The sequence below is a fragment of the Chelonia mydas genome, chromosome 2, assembly GCF_015237465.2.
Source record: "Chelonia mydas isolate rCheMyd1 chromosome 2, rCheMyd1.pri.v2, whole genome shotgun sequence".
Taxonomy (NCBI): Eukaryota; Metazoa; Chordata; order Testudines; family Cheloniidae; genus Chelonia; species Chelonia mydas.
The window spans coordinates 169,725,008-169,750,313 of NC_057850.1; the positions used below are offsets into that span (position 1 = coordinate 169,725,008).

At 40.3% G+C, this 25,306-nt stretch overlaps 1 protein-coding gene across 4 annotated transcripts in view; it reads right to left on the reverse strand.

The window, feature by feature from the left end:
- The window catches only part of HECW1 (HECT, C2 and WW domain containing E3 ubiquitin protein ligase 1), a 337,168-nt gene that overhangs the window by 108,532 nt on the left and 203,330 nt on the right, over window positions 1-25,306 (reverse strand). For all 4 annotated transcript variants that reach the window (XM_043540543.1, XM_037890003.2, XM_043540541.1 and 1 more), the window contains one exon: window positions 24,510-24,679. In XM_043540543.1, the coding sequence (XP_043396478.1) occupies window positions 24,510-24,679 (170 nt within the window). The remainder of the gene's footprint in view (window positions 1-24,509; window positions 24,680-25,306) is intronic.

A 25,306-nucleotide genomic window follows, 5' to 3' on the forward strand; every position in this document is an offset into this window, starting at 1 on the left:
TTCAAGGAGAGAAGTTAACGTTGTACAGGCGCATTAGCAGTAGCTTTGCAAGGGTAGGCAATGAAGTTAGGAGCCTAAATACCTCTGAGGATCTGGGCCATTGTGTGTTGGGTAAGGTGTGTTGAAAGCAACTCAGGGAAGTAACTCTATTTGCAAGGACAGGCACTGGTCTGAGAAAAAGTTAAGATACAGTGAAGTCCAATCTATCAAACAATATTTTGATCATGTTAGGGGACAACCATGCCATAATCTGGTCCCCTGGCATGACTGTATTTGTCGTACAGAGGGCCTCTTCTGACTCATAGACTTTAAGGCAAGACCACCATCTAGTCCGACAACCTACACATCACAAGCCACAGAATCTCACCCACTCACTCCTGTAATAGGCCCATAACCTCTGGCTGAGTTACTGAAGTCCTCGAATCATGATTTAAAGACTTCAAGTTACAGAGAATCCACCATTTACTCTAGTTGAAACCAGCAAGGAACCTGTGCCCCATGCTGCAGAGAAAGGTGAACCCCCCGCCCCCCCCCCAAGGTTTCCGTTAATCTGATCTGGGGGAAAATTCCTTCCCTACCTCCCTAATATGGCGATCAATTAGATGCTGAGCTTGTGAGCAAGACCCACCAGCCAGACACCTGGGAAACAATTCTCTGTAGTAACTCAGCACCCTCCCCATCTAGATTCCCATCTCTGGCTTTTAAAGATATTTGCTAATAGCAGTAGCGGATGGGCCACATGCCACTGTATACAATATCATTTTATCGTCTTCTCCATAAACTTATCAAGCTCAGTCTTGAAACAAGTTAGATTTTTTCCCCCCACTGCTCCCTTGGAAGGCTGTTCCAAAATTTCACTCCTCTGACAGTTAGAAACCTTCCTCTAATTTCAAGTCTAAACTTGTTGGTGGCCCGTAACTTAAATAACTGTTCTCCCTCACTGATGTATTTTTAGAAAGCAATCATATCTCCCCTCAATCTTTGTTTTGTTAGGTTAAATAAGCCAAGGTCCTTAAGTCTCCTTTATAAGGTAGATTCTCCATTCCTTTGATCACCCTAGTAACCCTTCTTTGCACCTGTTTCAGTTTGAATTCATTTTTCTTAAACATGGGAGACCAGAATTGCACACAGTATTCCAGACGAAGTCTTACCAGTGCCTAGTATAATGGTAATAGCACTCACCCATCTCTACTGGAAATACCTCCCCTGATGTACCCTAGGATTGTATTAACCTTTTTCACAGCCACATCACATTGGCGGCTCATAGTCATCCTTTGATTGACCAATATCCAGGTCTTTCTCTTCCTCTGTCATTTGCAACTGATAAATCCCCAGCTTTCAGCAAAAAATTTTTGTTGTTAGTCCCTAAGTGCATGACCTTGCATTTTGCACTATTAAATTTCATCCCATTACTCCAATTTTCAAGGTTCTCCAAATCTTCTTGTATGATATTCTGGTCCTCTTCTCTTCCAGAAATACCTCCCAAATTTTGTATCATCTGCAAATTTTATCAACACATTCCCCCTTTTTGCCCCAAGACCGATCCTTGAGGAAATCCACTCGCAACCTCCCTCCAGCCTGACAGTTGACCTGTCAGCACATAGTCTCCCCTTTAACTAGTTCCTTACTTACCTTTCAATTCTCATATTAATCCCCATCTTCTCCAATTTAACTAATAATTTCCTATGTGGAACTGTATCAAAGGTTTTACTGAAATACAGGTAGATTAAATCCATTGCATTTCCTTTGTCTAGAAAATTGGTTAACTTCTTCAAGAAAGAGATCAGGTTGGTCTGGCACAATCTACCTTTTGTAAAACCATGTTGTAGTTTATCCCAATTACCTTTACGTCTTTAATTACTCTGTCTTTCAAAATGTGTTCTGAAACCTTGCATACAACTGAGGTCAAACTAACAGGCCTGTAGTTTCTCAGATCACTTTTTTCCCTGTCTTAAATATAGGTACAATATTTGCATTTCCCAGTCATAGGGTATGACCCCTGAGTTCACAGATTCATGAAAAAGCCTTGCTATTGGGTTTGCGATTTCATGTGTCTTTTAATATTCTTGGATGGAGATTACTTTGGCACCCTGATTTGGTCGCATTAAGCTATTTGAGTCTGGCTTCCTCCATAGATGTGACAATTTCTACTTCCATATCCTCATTTCCATTAGCCATCCTGTCACTTTCCCCAAGTTTTTCATTACTGTTCTTAAAAACTGAGGCAAATATTCATTTAGGTGTTGAGCCATACTTAGATTGTCTATAATCTCCACCCCATCCTCAGTACTTAGAGGTCCCACTTCTTCTTTTCCTGTTTTCTTTTAGTTTATATGGCTAAAGAATCTTTTACTATTGGTTTTAATTTCCTTTGCAAGGTCTAGCTCTGCTGGCTTTTGACAGTTCTCACTTCATCCCTACATCTTCTGACCTCTGATCCATCCATTATTCCATTCCTTCTAGGCCTTCTGCTTTCTCTTAATAACCTGTTTGAGAACAATAAGCTTGCTCATCCAGTTTGGTCTTCAACCTTTCCCTATGATTTTTCCTCTTGCTTGGGATACAGGCTCCAGATAGTTTCTGCAACTTTGACTTAAAGTAATTCCAAGCCTTCTCCACGTTCAGATCCCTGAATCCTTCAATCCCAACTTCCCTAACTAATTCCCTTAATTTTTTAAAGTTTGCCCTTTTGAAATCCAGGGTTCTAGTTGCAGACCTATTCTTATTTATTCTTCCATTTAGTTTTAACTGAACTAACCTATGACCACTCACGCAAAGGTTGTCCTCTACAACCAGTTCTTCTGTGAGGTCCTTGCTATTTAACAATTGGGAATTTAAAGTCTTCCATAATCTCAGTAGAATTAATTTCATTTAAATATTAAAGATGTCTCTATTCATATCCAGATTGGACCCTGGGGGTCTGTAGCAGACCCCAAGCACTATTCCAGAGGGTCTCTGTTAACTTTCTTACCCAAAGTGATTTTTGATCCAAACAGATTCCGTTTTATCCATTCCATCACTTCTAATTTCTTTAGTCTTCTTCATCATTAAAATACAATGCTACTCCACCACCTTTACCTTTATTTCTGTCTTTCCTGAACAGCACATAAACTTCAATACCTGTACTCCAGTACACGTATATGAGTACTATTCCACCACGTTTTGTTATCTCTATAATACCTGGTTTCACTTCCTGCACCAGTAATTCTATTTCCTCCATTTTGTTACTCAGTCTCCTGCATTGGTGTAGAGACATTTTAGTTGTTTCTGCTTGGCTTCACCCAGATTCCTTACGCAACTAGGTGAAGTCATTTTACTGCTAGTATTGCCTACCTGACTGTTACTCTCTTTCCTCTTGTTGTCCATTCTCCCACCCTCTCTTGTTCCTTTCTCCATTGCTGTATCCTTTCTTACTTGATTTTCCTCCCACTCAACATTAGAACCAGGTGTGGCAATTAGATGAGCATCTCCCTAGTTTAAAGGTCTCTTAATCAATTGTGCCAACTTCCTTCCCAGCACTCAATTTCCCTCCCTAGTCAGGTGGAGTTCATCGCATGATAGCAGTCCTTTCTCTCTGTGAATGCTTCCCAGTGGTCAAACACCACAATGCCCTCCCTACAGCACCATTGCCTGAGCCATCTGTTGCTCATCATAATCTTGTCTTGCCTTCCCTCTTCTTCTCTAGGCACAAGTAGAATCCCACTGAAGATCACGTGAGCCTCCATTTGTTTAAACATCTTCCCCAGTCTTGTGTAGTCTTCCTTGATGCATCCCAGGGAGAATCTAGCAGTACCATTTCTTTCTATGTGAAGAAAAATTAGTAGATTGTTTCCTGCTCCCATTAGGAGCCTCTTCAGCCTCAGGTCCACATCCCATATCTTAGCTCTCGGCAGACAACACATTCTTTTCTTCTCTTGATGGTGTTGATGCAATTCTCTGGCTTTCCCCCTTCTGTTCTTTCTGGCTGCAAATGGTCTTGTCTTCTGTTCTCACTTGCAATCTTCTGTAAGTCATCCTCTATCCTCCTAGGGCTCCGAACCATGGCTACCTCCATTAACTCTTTCCTTCTCTTCTTCCTTGCACTCCAATCTTCTGTTACTGTTTGCCTATCCCCTTCATTTTGCACCTCAACGAGCCTGTTCCTCAGCAATATTTCTCCTTTGATGGCCAGTCTTTTCCTCGGCCTTGTTCTCATAGTCACATGCTTCCACTGACTACTTTCCTCATCCAGCAGGTTACTCTCACAATTCTCTTGTCCAACATGCATCTTCAAGTCTTGAGTTTTCCCTTCAGCCTCCTGCCTCCTTCCCTCCAACATCTGCTCAAATCTCCTTCACAACTCAACCATAGTTTCTAGCTTCATTTCCAAACCTCAGATCTTCTCTTCTGTCAGATCTATCAAGCAGCACTTCCCACAAACAAAGCACCTTTCATGTACCCTTTCCAGAATAATGTACATCCTGCCGGTCCCCAACCACAAATGCCAAACTCTCCTTCTACTTGCAGAGTACAATGCTTTAAGAACTATAGTGGCTGTAAGGAGTAATTGCACTTTTGAGATCTGGAACATTTTGGCAAAAAATTTTGCCAGAAGGAATCAATTGCAGCTGGAGTTAAAGGAGTGAACCCAAGAACAAAAGTGGGGTTGGTGGTAGCTTCCAAATAATGACCTATTTACTGTGCTAACACAATTCATTTTTGTTAATATTTGCTGCTGTGGTTCTCATCCAATTAAGGTCAATGGCCAAGATTCGCAAAAGTGGCTAATGATTTTGGCTCTCAGTTTTAGGGCACACAAATTGACACACCTTAACAAGGCCTTTTGAGTATAAGAGCTGTGCACTCTCCTTCTGAAAATAAGCCCCTTTAAGATGTCTCTAGTTGGGCCCCTAAAAACGGAGACATCCGGAATCACTAATCACTTTTGAAAATGTGGGCCCTAAAAGGTATTTAATTAAAGACAAGATTGGCATATTTGGATCTGGAAATATAACAATACCAAATCCTAACTTACACCCTATTCTTAACTACTGCCACCCTTCATGCTGACCCCTTCATCTTAGCTGGTAACCTTGCTGATCCCTTCACCTTAGCTGGTAACATTTCTTGCAACCCCTCTGATGGGATGATTTTGCATTACCCCAAAACTGGCCCTTTATATCTTTGAAGAGCAAGAAGGACCATTAGTTTTGTGGTCTCTTTCAAAAGGCAACTCCTATCAGCCAATATAAAATGCTAGTAACTACTACTGGCTGTAATAAGTATGATGTCTTTTTGTTGGTCTAGTATTTGCAAACTGTCACACAAAAGCAACTAGTCTGCTTTTTTTGTGAAGCAAAGATGACAGCTTAGGCTGCATATCTATGAATAAAAAAGAGCATGATTATGAATTCTGCAGTACCCTTGGGTGCACACTGAATGATGTTGCAATGAATAATTCATTCCAAGAGTGCTGAGAGAAGGCAGCTGTGTGATCACAACCTGAAATAAAAATTGACTCTTTATGCAGGAAGATGCCGGTTAATATTGCTCCCACATGTGCCCACAAACCGCTCCACCTTTAACCTCAGCTATAACCCGAAGGGATTCATTGTAAGAATAATTAATTTGCTATCTTCAGTGTTACTAACTCACAATTTTTATTGTGAGTTGCACAATATTTGGTGCTTTTCTTAAAGCCTCAGCTCCTGGAGTCACGTGGTTACATGAGAATCTCTGCTTTCATAGTAAGTTTCTGTCCTTCGTGGCTGCAGAGAGCCAAAACTGGGACTTAGGCTCCCTGAGTATGGTGCTGAAGTGTTTAAGTGCTTTCATGGATCCCACCTATACCCTACAAATCACAATGTAAATCATTTTTACAAATGTAGCAGAATATCTTGAAATGCTCACACAGCCTGTATTGTCCACAGTTGCTGCCTGCACGTATTCCCAGGGACCCCTTCGCTAAACAATCTCCAGTCCTTGAATCATATCAACAAAGAAAACAACAGTCAATATTTGCTATTGGAGTGAATGGGAAAATATGTATTCCAGCTCACAGCCTGACTGCCAGCTAGGGGAGGGTCTAGAGTGAGTGAGGGGCATGGAGGAAGGAATACTTATTCCCTCAAGGAGTGAAGCAGTATCCATCTGTTTTGCAGTCACTACTGCAGCCTCAGGATTAGACCAATACACTACTCTAATCACATTCAGTTCCCAGTAGGGACGTTTCAGTCAAAGGCCTTTTACAAACAGGTAAAAATAGATAGCGCTAAAAAAGCAACACAGGTCTTTGGCCAGAATATCTGTTGTGAATTGAATCTGTCTTGAGTAGTCTATTTATAGATACTTGCTAATAAAAGTAAGAGCTGAGTCTTGTTTTCCTTGTTGATATTGTTGTGATTTATGGAAATTGACCTGCACAGTGAGTGCTGGGTTATATGCAAGCAACGGAGTTAGAAAACATAAACATTCAAAGCAATTACAATTGTGCAAACCCAACAATTTTCTTCTGGTGATATTCATAAGTTTGACCTAACGCAAAGTGTCACCATTTCCACCAGCAAACTCAGCTTTTTGCAGGAATTTCATCATTTTTGTAGCAAACTACTGGAGTTTATACCTATGAACACTTCCTTTCATTTTTGAATTTGTATATTTAGCACTTTTATGTAGCTCTTTAGACTGTACCTAAACAAAATCTTCATCAAGACAGAGTGAAGGCTGTAAATAATGTACAAAGAATCTCATTAGAACACTGCAGAGCAAAAGTCCAAAAGATTGGGACACTCTGTGTTAAAATTCCACCACCTTTTCTGCTTCAGGATCCTGCTGCACTCTGCAATGGACTGAGGTTTTCCGTCCAGATCCTGCAAACACTTGTGCACGTGCTGATCTTTAAGCACCTACCAGTCAATAAACCTAATTATGTGCCTTGCATAATGACAGGTTTCAGAGTAACAGCCGTGTTAGTCTGTATTTGCAAAAAGAAAAGGAGTACTTGTGGCACCTTAGAGACTAACCAATTTATTACCAACAGGAGAGTGGGGGTTTTTTGGGGGGTGTGGGGGGGGGGAGAAAACCTGGATTTGTGCTGGAAATGGCCCACCTTGATTATCATACACATTGTAAGGAGAGTGATCACTTTACATAAGCTATTACCAGCAGGAGAGTGGGGTGGGGGGAGAGAAAACCTTTTGTAGTGATAATCACCCATTTTTTCATGGTTTGTGTGTATAAAAACGTCTTCTGTATTTTCCACAGTATGCATCCGATGAAGTGAGCTATAGCTCACGAAAGCTTATGCTCAAATAAATTGGTTAGTCTCTAAGGTGCCACAAGTACTCCTTTTCTTTTTGCTAATTATCTGAAAAGCAGTTGAGCTACTTGTTATGTCCCAAATCCTGCAAACATGCACGTTTGTTTAACTTTAAGCACATTTTTAACAAGGAAATAACAATGCATATGCTCATGTCAGGTCTCCACAGTCCTCTGTGAGGAATGAATGAAGTCTTGACCTGTTTCAGAGGATGAGGTGCTCGGTAGTTTTTGGACAGTATATGTAGAATACATCAGAAAATGGATATTTATTAGCATATTGCTGATGAGGCTTCTGACACATATCGGGAGGGTGAATTATATACCTTCTCCAGGGCTAATGCACAAAACGAATAGGAAATTACTAAACCATGACATTTTTGAGATACAAAATTTTATCAAATTTTTAAGGCTTTCCAAAAAGTGAAACCAAACTAACCAACCAAACAGGAAATAATTCCCCCTCCCTTATTCTGTAATTCAAAAGTGGCTGGATGGGTTTTGCCTGTGATTTTAGTGAAACAATGTCAGTACTACATCAGTTAAGCAAAGCTCAAGGGAAGTCACAGATTTCAGCACTACAATGAAACACAGCTGCAGACTTGGGGTTAAAAAAGCAAGGAAAATGATTTGTTTATTGGTTGTTTATTGATTTGGACACAGAAGAATGGAGGCTATTTGAAAAGGAACAAGAAGATTTTAAAATCACTGCTAGAATACAGTAATTTTACTTTTCATTCTATAGAGCCATCTGGACTCCAGTAAGAACTCATGGACTCAGATGTTTGTTGGTCATCTGATTCCAGTAAACATTGCTCTAAAAGTATGAAGAAAATTACTTAGTTTCTTAGAAGAAAAGTTACTTAGGCTACCCAAAGGGATTGCTTGTCTCACTTGTGCTGAAGGCTGGCCCTGAGAATATAGCCACTACCTGGTGTGTGAGTGAGTGGATAGCAAGCAGAAAATAAAATCTACACTGTTCTAACTAACCTGATCCACTAACTACCCATAATGTTGTGTCAGGCAGGGTGTGTTGCTTTACATGTCACATCAGGTATGACCTAATGCAAAATGACTGATGCAACTTGAGATAATGGGCACCCTCGGCAAAGTATATGGCAGATTGCCATGGCAGAGTTATGCTTTTTCCCTTCTTCTGCTGAAAAATTAATATTAAACAAAACTGGCTAAAATCTATGGGCACATTAAAAAGCTGGAACTTCAGAACAAGTTGATATATTTGTTCTTTGATGTCTTGTGCAATTACTTCCATTTTGGCAATGGGGTTGCATCTCTGCAGAACTCTGTTCTTTGATGTCTTGTGCAATTACTTCCATTTTGGCAATGGGGTTGCATCTCTGCAGAACTCTGATTGCTAAGCAAAGATGGTGCAGTTTTTTTAAAATGTGTTCAGTTCATGCTTGAGGGTACATACACTGGAGGGTAGGGATAGGATACAGAGGGATTGGGCCAAAATAAATCTGTTGAGGTTCAACAAGGACAAATGCAGAGTCCTGCACTTAGGACGGAAGAATTCCATGCACTGTTACAGACTAGGGACCGAGTGGCTAGGCAGCAGTTCTGCAGAAAAGGAGCTAGGGGTTACAGAGAAGCTGGATATGAGTCAACAGTGTGCCCTTGTTGCCAAGAAGGCTAACGGCATTTGGGCTGTTGTCGGAACATTGCCAGCAGATTGAGGGATGTGATCATTCCCCTCTATTTGGCATTGGTGAGGCCTCATCTGGAGTACTGTGTCCAGTTTTGGGCCCCACTCTACAAGAAGGATGTGGAAAAATTGGAATGAGTCCAGCGGAGGGCAACAAAAATGATTAGGGGGCTGGAGCACATGTTTTATGAGGAGAGGCTGAGGTAACTGGGATTATTTAGTCTGCAGAAGAGAAGAATGGGGCGGATTTGATAGCTGCTTTCAACTACCTGAAAGGGGGTTCCAAAGAGGATGGATCTAGACTGTTCTCAGTGGTAGCAGATGACAGAACAAGGAGTAATGGTCTCAAGTTGCAGTGAGGGAGGTTTAGGTCAGATATTAGGAAAAATCTTTTCACTAGGAGGGTGGTGAAGCACTGGAATGGGTTACCTAGGGAGGTGGTGGAATCTCCTTCCTTAGAGGTTTTTAAGGTCAGGCTTGACGAAGTGCTGGCTGGGATGATTTAGTTGGGGATTGGTTCTGCTTCGAGCAGGAAGTTGGAAGGGATGACCTCCTGACGTCCCTTCCAACCCTGATATTCTATGATTCTGTGATTCGTTAGACACTTCTTTTCTGTCTCCTGAAGAAATGTACAAGTCAGTAGGAGGGGAAAATCAGAAAAAATAACCCCAGAGCAGGGGGAACAAAATCACATATGAAACTTTTTGGCTCTTCAAAAGTATATTCTTCTAATTTGGCTCAGGTCAGTAGTAAATGAAAGTCATTACAAGCTGATGGCTGTATTGGGACTGGTGTAAAATGGGTTGGTGATCTCAGTCTAGCTTCTATTGCACAAATGCCTATATCACAAAACCCACCACTGCAACTAGCACTAATTAGCATTTTTGTTGGCAGTCTCACCAGAGATGATAAGGACTGGAGGGATACGGAGACTGATTTGAAAATCCACCTCCACTTTTCAACAGAGGGAGCAACCACAGAGTGTGATGGGGTGGCCTGCCCCTTCCAGGGTCGGAAGCCTGGAGCTGGCCTGCGCCCATCTAATTAGCCACTTGGGGTGGAGTCTAGGATTAATTAGCAGTACCAGCTGGGTATGGAGGAGCTGATTCTCCTATAAAGAGCAGCTGGAAGCTTCAAAGAAAGGAAGCAGTAAAGAGACTATAGAAAGTGAAAAAGGCTGCTGCAGGGAAGACCCTAAGACTAGAAGAACTTCTTCAGCTAGGAAGGGCCTGGTAGGTAGCCTGATAAGGCAGAAAGGACCCTGAGACACCAAGGAAGTTTGGGAATGTGCCTACCCTAAGGCTGGGGGGAGACATTTGTGTTTAATTTTTAACTAGACCCTAAGGAGGGCTGTTGTCAAAGAACTCATGAAAGCCTATCTGGACTTTATTTGTGAGGAGAGGAGAAAGTGAAGCAGGTCACCTGCAGAGTGATCCCTGGCTATGAGGGGGCGCTCGGGAGGCAGCTGGCCCAGTTTAACCAAACCACGATGCCATGGCCTGCAAGAAGAGCAGAGCGCACAGCCTGCCATGATGGAATGGTGTTAATTATGCACCATGAAGAACCCTCTGGGTTCTTGGGATCAGAGGGGAGAAATGGTTTAACCCCAGAGAGCTAAAGAAGTAATTTGCTTATAAATATATTCATATTTAAAACAAGTGTTTAGGAAAATTGAATACTATTGCAGAACCTGTGTTTGGTGAGAGATGCCATCTCAGTGCTACAGGACTGTCTTGCCCTTCCCCCAGCTGGACAGAGCAGGGGGGATAGAAAAAACAGAAATGCCATTCCAGTGGCCACGAGCACAAGCATCAAGAGAAGGGAAGAAGAGCCAAAGTGGAATCATTCTCTCCCGTACCCATGGAAGCCCCCTCACATGAGGAGCATGTGGTTGGGGCTCTTGGTGTAAAGGGATGTAAACGGTCACTGAATGGGTCTTCACTGGGGGAACAACATGTCCTCTTCCCCCTGAAAAAGCCATGGGAGTTTTAAAAACCATTAAAAAATACTGTTCTTTAAAACAACTTTATACTCACCTGATTTTGATGGTTTCTAATGGGATCCTACTTCAAAATCCTACCTCAATGCCTCAAAGTGGTGCAGCAGTGACGCTAACTTCTCTGAATAGCGGAGTGTATTCTTGAGGAGGTTTAACCATGCTATTAAGGTGTCAGAATCAGGGCGGGCTCCAGGCACCAGCGTTCCAAGCAGGTGCTTGGGACGGCAGTTAGAAAGGGGCGGCAGTGTTTCCACCGCCGCGGCAATTCGGCGGCAGCTTCTCTGTCCCGCCAGCCGCAGCGGCAAATCGGCGGCAGCTTCTCCCTTTTGCCGTCCGCGGTGGCAGTTTTTTTCACTGCTTGGGGCGGCAAAAACTGTAGAGCCAGCCCTGGTCAGAATACCAACCCAGGGAGAGGACAGCTGTCCTCCTTCCTGAGGCTGAGTGCTAGCTAAGTTGAAGAGGTAAACATGCCACTGACGGCATAGCCAGCAGATGGATGAAGAAATGGCTAAAACAACACAAATAAATGAGCCCCAACTCCTTGTGCGCTCCTCGATCTGTTCTACAATGGTGGTGGGGAGTTCAGTCGACGAGAAGCTGTTAAGAATTTCAGGGGACAGAAAAAGGACTGTCCTATCAGTGTGCACCTATAACTGCAGGACACTAATAAGAGACGATTCAATTTACCATCTCATGGAGGAGAAGGCAAGGACAGCCTGTGACATAAAACGAGTATCTAGAATAAAAAACATTTTGCTGTGTTTCTAAACACCACGGTACAACACTTGTACCATAGCTGTGTTTGCCATTGCAGATCTCCATGCATGGATTTAGCTGTTGGTAATATTTCCACATCGGTGAATCTGCCAAATATAGTCATTATCCAACCTATTCCCAGGATTATTAATGGATTTTTATTGACATGTACTTTGTACTCCATATGTCATCTTAACGCCTATTCAGTCCAGGACATCTTTCTTAAGATAAGAAAATAACATTACCTCAATATTTAACATATTTCTTATAGTGAACATGGGGAAATACAATTTGACACTGAGGTAAACTCGTCTATGTAACTTAGAAAAACTGAGAAGATTTCAAGTTCTTCCACTGTTCTGATGCCAAGAAATGTACAGTAGTAGTTTATTCCTCAGTAATTTAAAAAGGAGGGGGTACCTTTTATTGTACACATGAAGATCTTTCGATCATACATGACAGTCAGATCTTGGATGGATCTGAGAACATAAACTGACACTTTAAAATACTCACTGGGGTTCTGATTCTCCTCTCACTTGCACTGGTTTTATTCCTTGGGCTTCTATAGATTCACATTGTTGAAACTTCAGTCAGAATGAAGTACAGTGTGTCAGCTACTGGGAGATTCGTGTGTACATGCCAGCTAATCCACACACATACTGAGCAGGGGACCTGTTAATGGTCTTCAAATATGTTAAAGGCTGTCATAAAGAGGATGGAGATCAATTGTTCTCCATGTCCACTGAAGGCCGGACAAGAAGTAATGGGCTTAATCTGCAGCAAGGGTGATTTTGGTTAGATATTAGGGAAAACATTCTAACTCTAAGAATAATTACATACTGGAATAGGGTTCCAAGAGCAATTGTGGAATCCCCAATATTGGAGGTTTTTAAGAGCAGGTTAGCCAAATACTTGTCAGGGATGGTCTAGGTATGCTTGGTCATGCCTAGTGTGAGGGGCCGAACTAGTTGACCTCTCATGGTCCCTTCCAGCCCTAAATTTCTAGGATTCTATGTTTACAGTAGTTGCCCTAACCTTGGCTTTCCTTAAAACACGTGAGAGGGGCTACTCTGCAGACACCTTGTAGCAAGTGTCATTTTCGGGTTTCAAGAGTGTAACCTGCATTTTACTGCATGTCTGCTCCCTGACCCAACAATGGTTTGTGCATACACAAATTATTCAAACAAATGGATTGCAATGGGGATTTTGTGCGTGCTGCTCACATATGGTACAGAACTCATGGTACACTTTAAATGCTGCCTTTGCAAAATACATCTGCACCCATTTAAAAGGGACATTCCATTCCATTCCAGGGGTTCAAGATAATTATAACATGAAGTCAGCTGATTTTGACGATTAACTCCTAGTATGTATTTTTCACCAACATTATTTTCATATCTGAATAAACATGGTAAAAACCATCATGGGGGGAAGAGAGGAGAATCACAGAGACAAGTGTTTAATAATAATATAAAGGAAATGTGAAATAAATCAGAATAAATCCATTAACTCTGCTTAGAATGGATTTATGTACAAATTAGTTCTTTTAAAAGATTGTCAGCGTAGCGGATGATGAGTAGATAAATTAAAACATAGATGACAGGAGGAATGAGGCTCTTGATTTGCAGTTGAATATGCAATATAAGTAAACAGAAATTTTATCTGAGATATCTATCATACCAAAGGGAAGACGTAAGAAGAAGTAAATCTTAAAAGACTACAATTTAGTTTTGATGGGTGAGAACAGATTTAGTCTTTTAGCTGAATATTTCATCACTAGGTTTTTCAATTCCAATAGTACAGTTAGTCAATTACATTTTTAATGCACCGCAACATTCACCGTCTCCATTATTTAAGGACACAGAAATGTCCACCATTCAAAACCTTCCTGTGCTTGTAATTATTGCCTAATACTGTACTATTTGTCTGAACTATACAAACTCATGGGGAATTTTTGTTTCTTAAGCAGCTGGGGCTAAATTCGGCTTGTTCCTATGTGACCGCATAAGAGGAAAGATGGCAAAATGCACACCGTGCTGCTTCTGAGCCAATGTGGATAGCTATGGGATCCTGTAGTAGTGAGCTCCATTGGCTTAGCAGCTATATATTGTGAATATAATGAAATGTACATTATGACAGGAAGTGTAAAGTATCAGGGAAAAACAATTACTATAAATGCAACCGTAGCACACCCATAACTGCTTCAAAAATACTACGGTATTAAACAGTAGCAACAAAAAGCATTGCAGCATCGCTACTGCAAGCTGCAGAGTTTTGGTCCACAACTGTGGAATAGTGTAGTACTTATATAAAGGATCTACTAGAGGACACTTTGCTCCCAAATTCAGCAGCAACAAGGAGTGCCCTTCGGCCAACTGAGCCAGCCCAATAGTGCTATGTTATCCTGAAGCACAAAGTCTCTTTCGCTGGATGAGTCTCCCAGCGTATATCCAAATCCTGCTGAAGTCAATGAGAATTTTTCCATTGACTGCCTTGAAAGTTGGATAGAGTCTCCACGCACAGACTTGCTATATGCCTATAATGAGCGTGCTATAGAAACGAAAAATAGAAAAAGTTCCCCTGACATTAAATTCATGTGTTCTACAAAATTCTGAGTTAGTGGTTGATAGACTCTTTAAAAATGCTTCTTCTTTGGAGGCTTAGATAGGCTAGCAAGACTTCTCTTGTTTTATTAATAGCACATTTCAGGACAATGCCATTAACAATAGAAAAGAACTCATGGAAACATCAATTTCAAACACCACTTCCACAGTTAATTATCATTTCTCGTTCATTCCTCCATGTAGTGCTTACATATTTATTAGTATAGCACAGATTAAAAATACTTGGAGGACTCCTATAGGCATTGAGGTGTGAGACTTGCAAGAATTATATACTTTTTGGGGAACAGAAGTTGCAGTTAAATTTTATATCTAGCAGAATGACATATTAAAGCAATCTAATGTATTTACTTCTTGCTTTTAATCAGTTCCTGAAGGAAATCTGAGCTGTCTTGGGCCTTCACGCTTCAATTATCATCAGATATTCAGAAATTACAGCTATACACACTACAACTTTTGTATACAGTTGAATAAATTTTGGATCTTTTCCATTTTGCTTGGCTGTTTGTTAGCAAGTGCTGTATAATGAGGCTACTGTACACAAGGCTTTGTGTATGGTGGGTGAAATCGGGGCACCATTGAAACTTTGGCAAAATTCACATTGACTTCAGTGGAATCAGGATTTCACCCCTTGTGTTGAAGCTGGACCTAAACTCTGTGGGGTAAAGTTCTTCAGTTTCTATGGCAGAAAAAAGTTCTGCAACAGATTTATTTACATTTTGAAATGGAGTGATTAACTGAATTAAATAACAAAATGAACAGTTGAATCAGTACAGTATCCCTACTGTTATTTTTTTAGAGCCATGTTGTAAATCCCTTGCTTACTCTAGGATTATTCTTGTGAGTAACCTCTTCTCAACGTGAATAAGGGAGTCACAATCTGGACCTTAGATATTAAATTGAGTTTAATTTACATCATCCCAACATTTTCAGAAGGCAAAATCCTGCAGATGTTTGTACTGACAAGCCCCTGGTTAGACTGTGGAAGTTGTCAGGATGAGGAAGCTGAAGGCTGTCAGCACCTCTGGAGCTTTGGGGAGCTGTTTGGATGGCAAGATAAGCACATTAGCTAGCTAATGTGTGATCATCAGTGAAATTATGTGATGTTTTAATTGGCATCTGTGGGTGATAACATCCTATTGGGATGAATGGGGCAGTTCAAACCTTTGAAACCTATTATTTCACGTTGTCTGGAAGACAACGTAACAATAATTTATACCTGAATCACACTTTCCAGGTTATATTTCTCACCATTAGCTCTAAAAACACTGACCAAAATTTTCATACCAGGATGCAAAAATTAGACTCCCTAACACCATATTTAGGCACCTAAGTAGAAATGGCCTGATCTTCAGCAGGACTGAATGCCAACAAATCCCAGCAAGTCAATGGGAGCTGCAGATGTTCAGCACTGATTTAAATCACATAGTTTTTATTTTGATGCCTAGTTAAGGATTTAGGAACTTAATTTAGCCATCTAGATTTGATAATTTTGCTCAGAACTTTTTTTTAAATTAACGTTTTGATTCTGGAGCATAATTCTGTGGCCAGGGTAGATTCTTGGACTCCACAGCTAATTCTGTGCCAGGGAATCACAGAATAAATAGGAACGCTGTCCCCGCCCCCCACCCCTGTCTTTCTCTCTCATGAGAGGTGTCAATAAGAAGACCAAGGGCCTGAGCCACAGTGCCTTCAATGGGTTTTAGATCAAGCCCTTATTTGATAAGGGTTTCATTGTAGTAAGGTCTGTAGCACACTGGGTGACATAGCATGGGATTTTCAAAGATTTAAGACTATAAATTCCATTGACCTTCAATGGGACTTTTGATCTTTAGTCATGTAGGTGCGTTGGAAAATCTCACCCAAAATTATTAATGGAGCTCACCGTTTTTGTATGTTTTTTTAATAAAAGGAAACAATCTGCTGAACTGAACCAAGATGTTTAGAAGGTAGTGAGGTTAGTTGGGTGTCGACAAGATGTATTTGGCTAAATTATTCTTATAATAATTCTTTCCATTTATCTAATCCAGCATCCCTTTTACAACAATGATTAATAGCTATATTTATGCAGATCACTTAACCCAACACTAAAATGCACCTATCTTCAGAAAAGCAGCCACCATTTTGCACCAAAAATACGTAATTAAGACAGTAACAACTAACAAACTACAGGTAGGTCAGACTGTGGGTACCCTAGTTATAGTTTGGCTGGTAATCTGGGTTCAGACATCCTTCTAGAACTATAAAGTACAAGGACCTAAGATTTATGTCTTATCTAACAGATAATACTTTCTACCAGCTTAAATGCACTGGATGGAGGTAACAGCCAATTTTTAGTGGCATATGGATGGGTGCCCATTCCTGAGACTCTACCCACTCACTGGTAAATAAACAAAACACTCACAAAGCTAGCTTAACCAAACTGCTGTAGTTATTAAGAAAGGAATATTGTAAATATGTCTTATATTAAAGTCTGAATGGCCCCGAAGTACTCTAATTGCAAACTGAGAGCATTTTCTAACCATGCTTGGGAAGAGTGAACTATTTCTTGAACAAGTATTTTTTTCATTCAAGCTTGTGATTCCCAATCATTCCAAGTCCTTTGAAAACAAAATAAAAACCCTGTCATTGAAAAATCTGGCACTACTGCTCCTCAGAATTAGGTTGATGAAGGCAGACATAGGGACCTGGTTTTATTTAAGTCTTGCAGTAAGATTTGTACTGACTGCGTGATGAGCTACTTTACAGCTTGCTGTCATTAAAAACATATTTTGAAAGGACCTCATACAGAGAACATGATGCCAGAGGCATCTCATTAGGAGAGATGAACTTAATCAATATGCATCCCACCTTATTTCCATTCTAGTAGGGAGAAAAAAGATTTGTGAAAAGAACATTCTTTCATAGAATCATAGAAATGGAGGGTTGTAAGGGATCTTGAGAGGTCATTTAGTACAGCCTCTTGCACTGAGGAAGGACTATTCCTGACAGGTGTTTGTCCAAACTGTTCTTAAAAACCTCCAATCACGGGGATTCCACAACGTCTCTTGGAAGTCTATTCCAGAGCTTAACTGACCTTATAGTTAGAAAGTTTTTCCTAATGTCTAACCTAAATCTCCCCTGCCACACATTAAGCCCATTACTTCTTGTCCAACCTTCAGTGGAAACTGAGAACAACTGATCACGATCCTCTTTATAACAACCCTTAACAAATTTGAAGACTGTTATCAGTCCCTCCTCAGTCTTTTTTTCTCAAGACTGAACATGCCTAGTTCTTCTAATCTCTCCTCATAGGTCAGGTTTTCTAAACCTTTTACCATTTTTGTTGCTCTCCTCTGGACTCTTTCCAATTTGTCCATATCTTTCCTAAAGTACGGCACTCAGAACTGGATGCAATATTCCAGTTGAGGCTTCACCAGTGTCAAGTAGAGCAGGTCAATTACCTGCTGTGTCCTACATATGATACTCATGTTAATATACCCCAGAATCATATTAGCCTAATTCTCAGCTACATCACATTATTGATGTATATGTAATTTGTGAGCCATAAGAACATAAGAATGGCCAAACTGGGTCAGACCAAAAGTCCATCTAGCCCAGTATCCTGTCTTCTGACAGTGGCCAATGCCAGGTCCCCCAGGGGCAATGAACCGGTAATCATCAATTGATCCATCCCCTGTTGCCCATTCCCAGCTTCTGGCAAACAGAGGCTAGGAACACCATGCCTGCCCATCCTGGCTAATAGCCATTGATGGACCTATCCTCCATGAACTTATCTAGTTCTTTTTTGAACCCTGTTATAGTCTTGGACTTCACATCATCCTCTGGCAAAGAGTTCCACAGGTTGACTGTGTGTTGTGTGAAGAAATACTTCCTTTTGTTTGTTTTAAACCTCCTGCCTATTAATTTCATTTGATGACCCCTAGTTTTTTGTGTTATGAGAAGGAGTAAATAACACTTCTTTATTTACTTTCTCCAAACCAGTCATGATTTTATAGACCTCTATCATATCCCCTCTTAGTCATCCCTTTTCCAAGCTGAAAAGTCCCAGTCTTATTAATCTCTCCTCATATGGAAGCTGTTCGATACCCCTAATCAGGACCGGCTCTAGGCACCAGCTAAGCAAGCTGGTGCCTGGGGCGGTGCTGTTGAAGGGACAGCACTCCGGCTGTTCTTGGGGCGGCAGTCCGGCGGCAGCCCCAGCGGCAATTCAGCGGCAGTCCCTCTCCATTGTTTCCCGTGGCGGCAATTCGACGGCAGCTCCCTCCAGTGTTCCTGTTCACTCTGGCGGCGGCGTATTCAGAAGGTTTTTGTTTGGGTTTTTTTTGCTGCTTGGGGTGGCAAAAAACGTAGAGCTGGCCCTGCCCCTAATCATTTTTGTTGCCCTTTCTGAACCTTTTCCAATTCCAATATATCTTTTCTGAGATTGGACGATCAAATCTGCACACACTATTCAAGATGTGGGAGTATCATGAATTTATAACTTCTGTAACCTTCAGATTATTTTCAATAGTACTGCTGCCTAGCCAGTTATTTCCTATTTTGTAATAGTTGTGCATTTGATTTTTCTTTTCTACTTGTAATACTTTACAGTTGTCTTTATTCAATTACATCTTGTTGGTTTTAGACCAATTTTCATTTTTTTTCCCCCACAGGCTTCCTTTCCATTTTACATACTGTTAGTGTGATGGAACCACTTAACCATTAGTGTCATAGAACTTTGCAGACTACCAGGTAGCTTCATGTCTGGGACATGTACAGGACCTTAGATGGGACCTGATTCTGATTATATACCAGTTGAAGTCAATTGAAATCAATGGTGTGAACCAGGTGTTAGATCAGAATCAAGCCTTTGATCTCCCAAGGATTAAATACAACATATACAGAGAAACCAACACTTATGACTAATCAACCCTAAAGGCAATTTCCTGTCTTAACCAAATACTTTAAAAAATCTCCAAGATTTCAAATATAATAGTGTTTGGTCCTCATGAAGACTTTTGAGAAAAACAGGGCTTTGACTTCATTCCTTATACCAGGGATAAATTTGGCTCAGCCCTTTCAGCAAGAATGTTTGCTACTCCTTTGGGACTGACACCTCTCTGCCTGAAAGGGGAGCTGAGACAGAAAAAGGAGGGGGAAAAGAGAGAAGAGCTTATTGCAGGTTTGAGGCCAATCACTTCACAATGTTCACAAGATAAGACAGTACAGTAAGAGCCAGATCCTCAGCGGGTGCAAATATGGCAAATTACAACAGTCTATGCTATTATATCTATCAAATCTTTGTTGAGAAGCAGGAAGAGATGGACAGAGTTTTTGAATATGAGCACTAGTGAAGTGGGAAATAATATGGTTATTTACATATGACAATACAGATATAAGATTTTTTCAGCATTGCTATTACCAACATATTTGTATTGTTGCAATAACAAATTGACCATCATTCCCATAATCCTGTGTGCAAAATACTGCAGTAACAGAATTTCATGTTGTGCCTCTGAGAACATGTAAAGACACAAATCACAAATCGGCTTTTCAGCTGTGACAAGAGATGTCACCTTGGTTGTAGGATGCCTCTGTGAACAACCCCATGTGTGAAAACTCTTTCACTTCACTCAGAGCCCTACTGCAGGTGTCAAAATGCTGCATACTACTCCCAAATTTTAATAAGAAATTTCCATTTGCTTGTGCCCTCTCATATAAAGCACTGCAAAACAGATCAAATTAGGAAATTTTCAACTCATATCTCTCTGTAACTTGAGCTGAATGGTTCTTGAATGAAACATGGAATAACAAATATTATCAATATTACTTCTGAGACAGATGGAAAAATTCCATGTGGGAAAGTTATCCTTTCATTTATTACTTTAGGAACTAAAAGGTCTCAGAAATTTAACACATGATGTTCCTCCATGTTACATTTAGACTTGATTATTAAGTGGCAGATACATAAAATCTAGACTAAGTAGAGAAATCCCCCTGACTACACCCTTGAAATTATTTATTCCAGAAAACACATCGTATTTCCTGTACTCATTAAATGTGATACAGCTATTCTGTTTTCAACAGAGTAGACTATGGGAATTTCTCTTATATAAGGCTATGTCACACTTTTTAGGAAGTTACTCCTTTTTTTGAGACACTTAAGCACCGGCACACTAGATATGATCATTATTGACACTTTTCAGATGCAGACCGTAAAGAATTTTACAAAGGTAGGTATATTTTACCCATTGTTAAAAAGGAACAATAGGTTTGTGGTTAAGGCACTAAACTGGAATTTAGCCAATCTGTGTTCAATTCCTGATCTCACTAGATGTTTCCTGTGTGACCTGGGGCAAATCACTTAAGCCAAGCTTTTCAAAGTAGCCAGTGATTTCAGGTGCCTCAATTTTGGGGTGTTTAAAGGCAGATACTTTAAAGGGGCCTAATTTTCACAAAGTTCTGAGCACTTATCCTCTGAAAAATCAGGGCCCTTTATGATGTCTCATGCTGGCTACCCCAAATTTAAGCTTCCTAAAATCATTGGTTGCTTTTGAAAATCTTGGCCTTAATTTCTCTGTGCCTCAATTTTCCATCCATAAAATGAGGTAACACTACTTTCTTTCTCCTATCACCATTTGCCTGTCCAGTCATTTAGACTATAAACTGTTCAGACAGGGACTGTCTCTTTATGTTTATACAGCATGAATCACAATGGAGCTCGTGTCTTGACTGGGAGGTCTCAATGTTATCAGAATATTAATAATACAGATGGTTAAACTGAGGCCCAGAAACATTGCCCAAAGTCAGCACAAAAGCAAAATTGGTAATATAATCCATATCTCCAGACTCCCATTCCTGTGTCCTGTGCTATAGCTCTCACATTAATCAGACACAGAGCCGTAAGTATATCTCTGCCTGTAGCATTCTTATTTCTAAGCTAGAAGCTACTGGGGAAAAAAATTCACACTAGGACATGGACTCAAAGCTAAAGCTGACAGTATGTGTATAGGGGACCAGAAAGATCGCTGCATCAGTCACTAGGGGTGCAACCTTTGCAAGAGAAATTAAACCAAGGTCCTTTCTGCCTTTCCCTAGTGGCTGTTCAGATGAAAGCTGAAGATCCCATGAATACTGTCTAAAAGGTAAAAGGTAACACTGTCTACCTGGCTAAAGCGAAATATCAGTTTGTGTGTGAGCTAATGATAGTCACAAAATGTCGATCAAATTTTCTTTGCAAAGCAGCACAGTACCAAGGCCAAATTCACAGTGATTGCAATCTCTCTCAAGTTCACAGAGTTGCAGCTGTATATACCTGTGGTGAATTACATGCCCAGTATTTAATTCATCCCAGAGCACTGTGCTCATTGATATACTAAGTATAAAAAGGTGCTATACTGCATGAAATCTAAGCGTACTGGTTAAATATATGGAACAACATAGTATATATCCAGGGAACATTAGGGTACATGAATGTAAGTGAGTGAATGAATCATTTCCTCACAGTCTGCATGTGGATAGCACCTACAAAATTTGAGCCAAATTCTGCTCTCGGTTAGTTATGAGTTTGGCCAGGCATAACAGCTGATTTAAGACCCCATGATGATTGATGAATGATTTCAGACATTTATAATGACTGCACAGTCCTCTTCCCCTCACTCAACCCCCACCCTGAATTTTCAGGTGAGGTGAGCAAATATCCTAAATTAGACTTGTCATTCAATTAAGAAAAAGGAACATCTGGTTGCTATTTACACAAAGCAATTACACAATGACAGAGCACCTTATAAAAACCAATTCAGCTAAAATGAATTCAGGACCTAAAACATTATCATGGGAAAAAACCCCACACCAGATTTGTACATATCATGGGCCTGATTTTCTTCTTATGTAGTTATGTATACCTGTGAAAAACACACATAGAGTTGGTATAAAATGCTGCCATTCTGGTTTGATAGCATTTCCAATTCTCCCTACACAAAGGGAAAGGCAATGGAGAATCAGGCCCAATAACTTTTATTCAGTGGAAAGTGACACTGGTTTTTCATTGCTAAGACATGGACAAGCGGATGAAGGTTTCAGGTCACTGGTGCCTGGGGAACAGAGAATGTATTAAAGGGCTGTGGCAGCTAAATGTCTTCACATTGGCTGCAGAGAAGGCAGGAACGGAGTATGCTGACAGACACCACAATTGTTTAGAATTTCTTCGTCATGCAGGCTAACAGTATTAAAGATGAGAACCTGGAGGCTCTCATGTGATCAAGAGAACCATGGGGCTGGGTGAAAAAGTTTGAAGCCACTGTGCTCTTTTTTTTTGTTCAAGCCCCAATTAGGCCATCTCATTGTTTTTCCTCCATCACTCCAAAACTCTGTCTGAAATGGAATGTCACTGAACAAACTCCGACATCCCGGCATGACTTGAGGAACAAGGAGTGCTGACAAACTGTCAGAGCAGCAGTCAGTCTCAGAGGGCGTGAGTCTCATTTAGACTAAAGCCATTTTATACTGCTCTGGTAATGCAAAGGGGACTAAAAGCAAAAGTAAATTATATTTAACTGTATTTGCTTCACTGGATGGGAGCAGAGTTAGGTTTGTACTGAATGCGTCAGAAAATCCCACTCAGTCCCCATGAGTACAGCCACTTTATCACTATTTGCACAGGGACAGCATGTTCCTCCACAGCAAATGTTGCCAGCTGCACCAGTTAATACTGAATGAAGGATTCAGGCCATGTCCCTGTTCCCTCCTCTGGGGTATCAAGTACTGGTAGCATGACTACACTCACATAGCCCTTGTGCTCCCTAATGCTGCCCATCTCCTGTGCAGGAGCGTGCAGTCGTTGTTCTTTGAACCTCTTCCCCCCACCTTTGGCATAGGGCTCAACACAGATTAGCCCAAGACTATTTTCCAGTTTATATTTAATTTCGATCCATGTATTTGTTTTGGATTTTTTTTTTACCATTTTTCTGAAATGGAACTAACTGGCCCAATAGAAAACACTGGTAAATCAGGCCCTTTGTGTTTAGTGCCCTTCATTTATTACAGAGGTGCTGTATGCAGCTGTTTCAGGTGTACTTTAAAAGCAGCAGGCAACAGTGAAATGCACTAAGTTCTCACTGGTGCTTACTGAATCAGCAGGTGCAGTTGATTTCAGAGTATTTCTTCCAGGTGTTGAGCAAATGTGCCAAATCTGCCTCTAATTTACATTACCACTGACATTTTTAAATCACACACATCCCTTTTTGATTGCATGCTGCATCTGTAGCACCTCACATAATATTCTCTCTCTATTTTCATAACTACAAGAACTTCAATCAGTCTAACAGCAGTTTTCAAAAACATCCAATTATATTTTTCAGTGCTGGGTGATGCCTACATTCAATAATGATTTTTTAAAATTATGGCCTTAAAATACAATATGTATGGAAAGTATTAATCTAACATTCATTTTAGTAGAAAATTATGCCTTTGGCATTAATACATTTAGGATTATCATGTAACAAGAACCATCAGTTAAATCACAATTTTAACCATATTGACCTATGGGCCAGATATTTTTTATAAGGCTTATAGATTGCTTATGAGCCAGACTTCCCCATGATGCTTTTGAAGTCATGTAAAGAAAAATGCTAGCCTGCTAGAAATGATTGGGTCAAGAATCGATAACTAGGGAATAAGTATTTTGGTAGTGTATTAGACAAATAAATAACAGGCGCTTAACTTAGCAAAAATCTGATGTACAAAACAAATAAACAGATATTCAAATACACTGGAAATGTATGGGTAAAATATATTTCTGCCCGAGAAAAAGATAAAATAAGTGAAGCTGAAGCTGTATGCAGTCGTATGATTGTACTAAATTGTAAGTTAACCTTAGAACCAAATGAGACAATAGATCAAGCTGTTTGACGCAGGCTGCAAAGGGGGTTACCCAGAAAATTTATATGTATGCACTTTTCTATTGAGCACTAACAGTAGTTAAAATAAATTTGACCAAGTTGATTGATTTAAGCTTTTTTACATTAAAAAATAAAACCCTGATTGGTAACAAAGAAGAAGCTAGATTTTTTTTAACGTACTGTGATTGAGATATCATCAGGCTTATTTCCAGGTTCTAAGAAAATGTTAGAAACAAAGTGCTAAAACAGAATAGAGCAGTCTAGAGAATGGGGGATACTCAGCTGCCTACCTCTCCTTGCCAGATAGGGTTCACAGTATTACACGTGATCTTGGATCTCTTCTCCTGTCCATGGTGAGGAAGTGCTGGGAAGATACTGTGCTTTCCAGGCTGAATGGAAATCTTCAGGTATGGGTCTGGGTTGAAGAACATTCCTTTCTTCAGACCCAAAGCCTGGAAATCTGCAAAAAGTTGAATATTCGGATTAGCAATCACATTCCAATTAGTGCACTGGAAAGCCAACAGAACTACATGGGGAACTAATGACAAATTAAAAAGTAAAGGAGGAACATGAAAAATTCTGCTACATTACTTCTACATTACTTGCATTGTAACATAAAACCAAACCGTAACAAATAATTTCAATAACACCTAGGATTTATAAAGTACTTTAAAACTGAAGTACAAGCACAATCCCCCCATCTATGGAGAAAGTAAAAATTAGTTTGTAATTAAGGCACAAGAATGGGAGTCAAAATAAAAGAGTTCTAATTCCCTTCTTTGCCAAAGACTTTGTATGATTAAGGGCAAGTCACTTAAATCCTTTGCATGAAATCCTGACCCCACTGAAGCAACACACTTACTTGACTTCAGTGAGGCCAAAATGTCACCTTTTGTGAATTCATTTTCCTTTTGTAAAAGGTTCCCAATAAATACACTCTCAAAAAGTGTTCTGTGCATATTTATTTACATTTTTAAAAGAACTATCCTTAGCCAAGATCACATTCCTTTTGGGTGTGCTTTCTGCAGAAAGTTTCTGCTGAAAACACCTCAAAGTTTCATCCTTTAGAATTTGTGGAAACTGAATT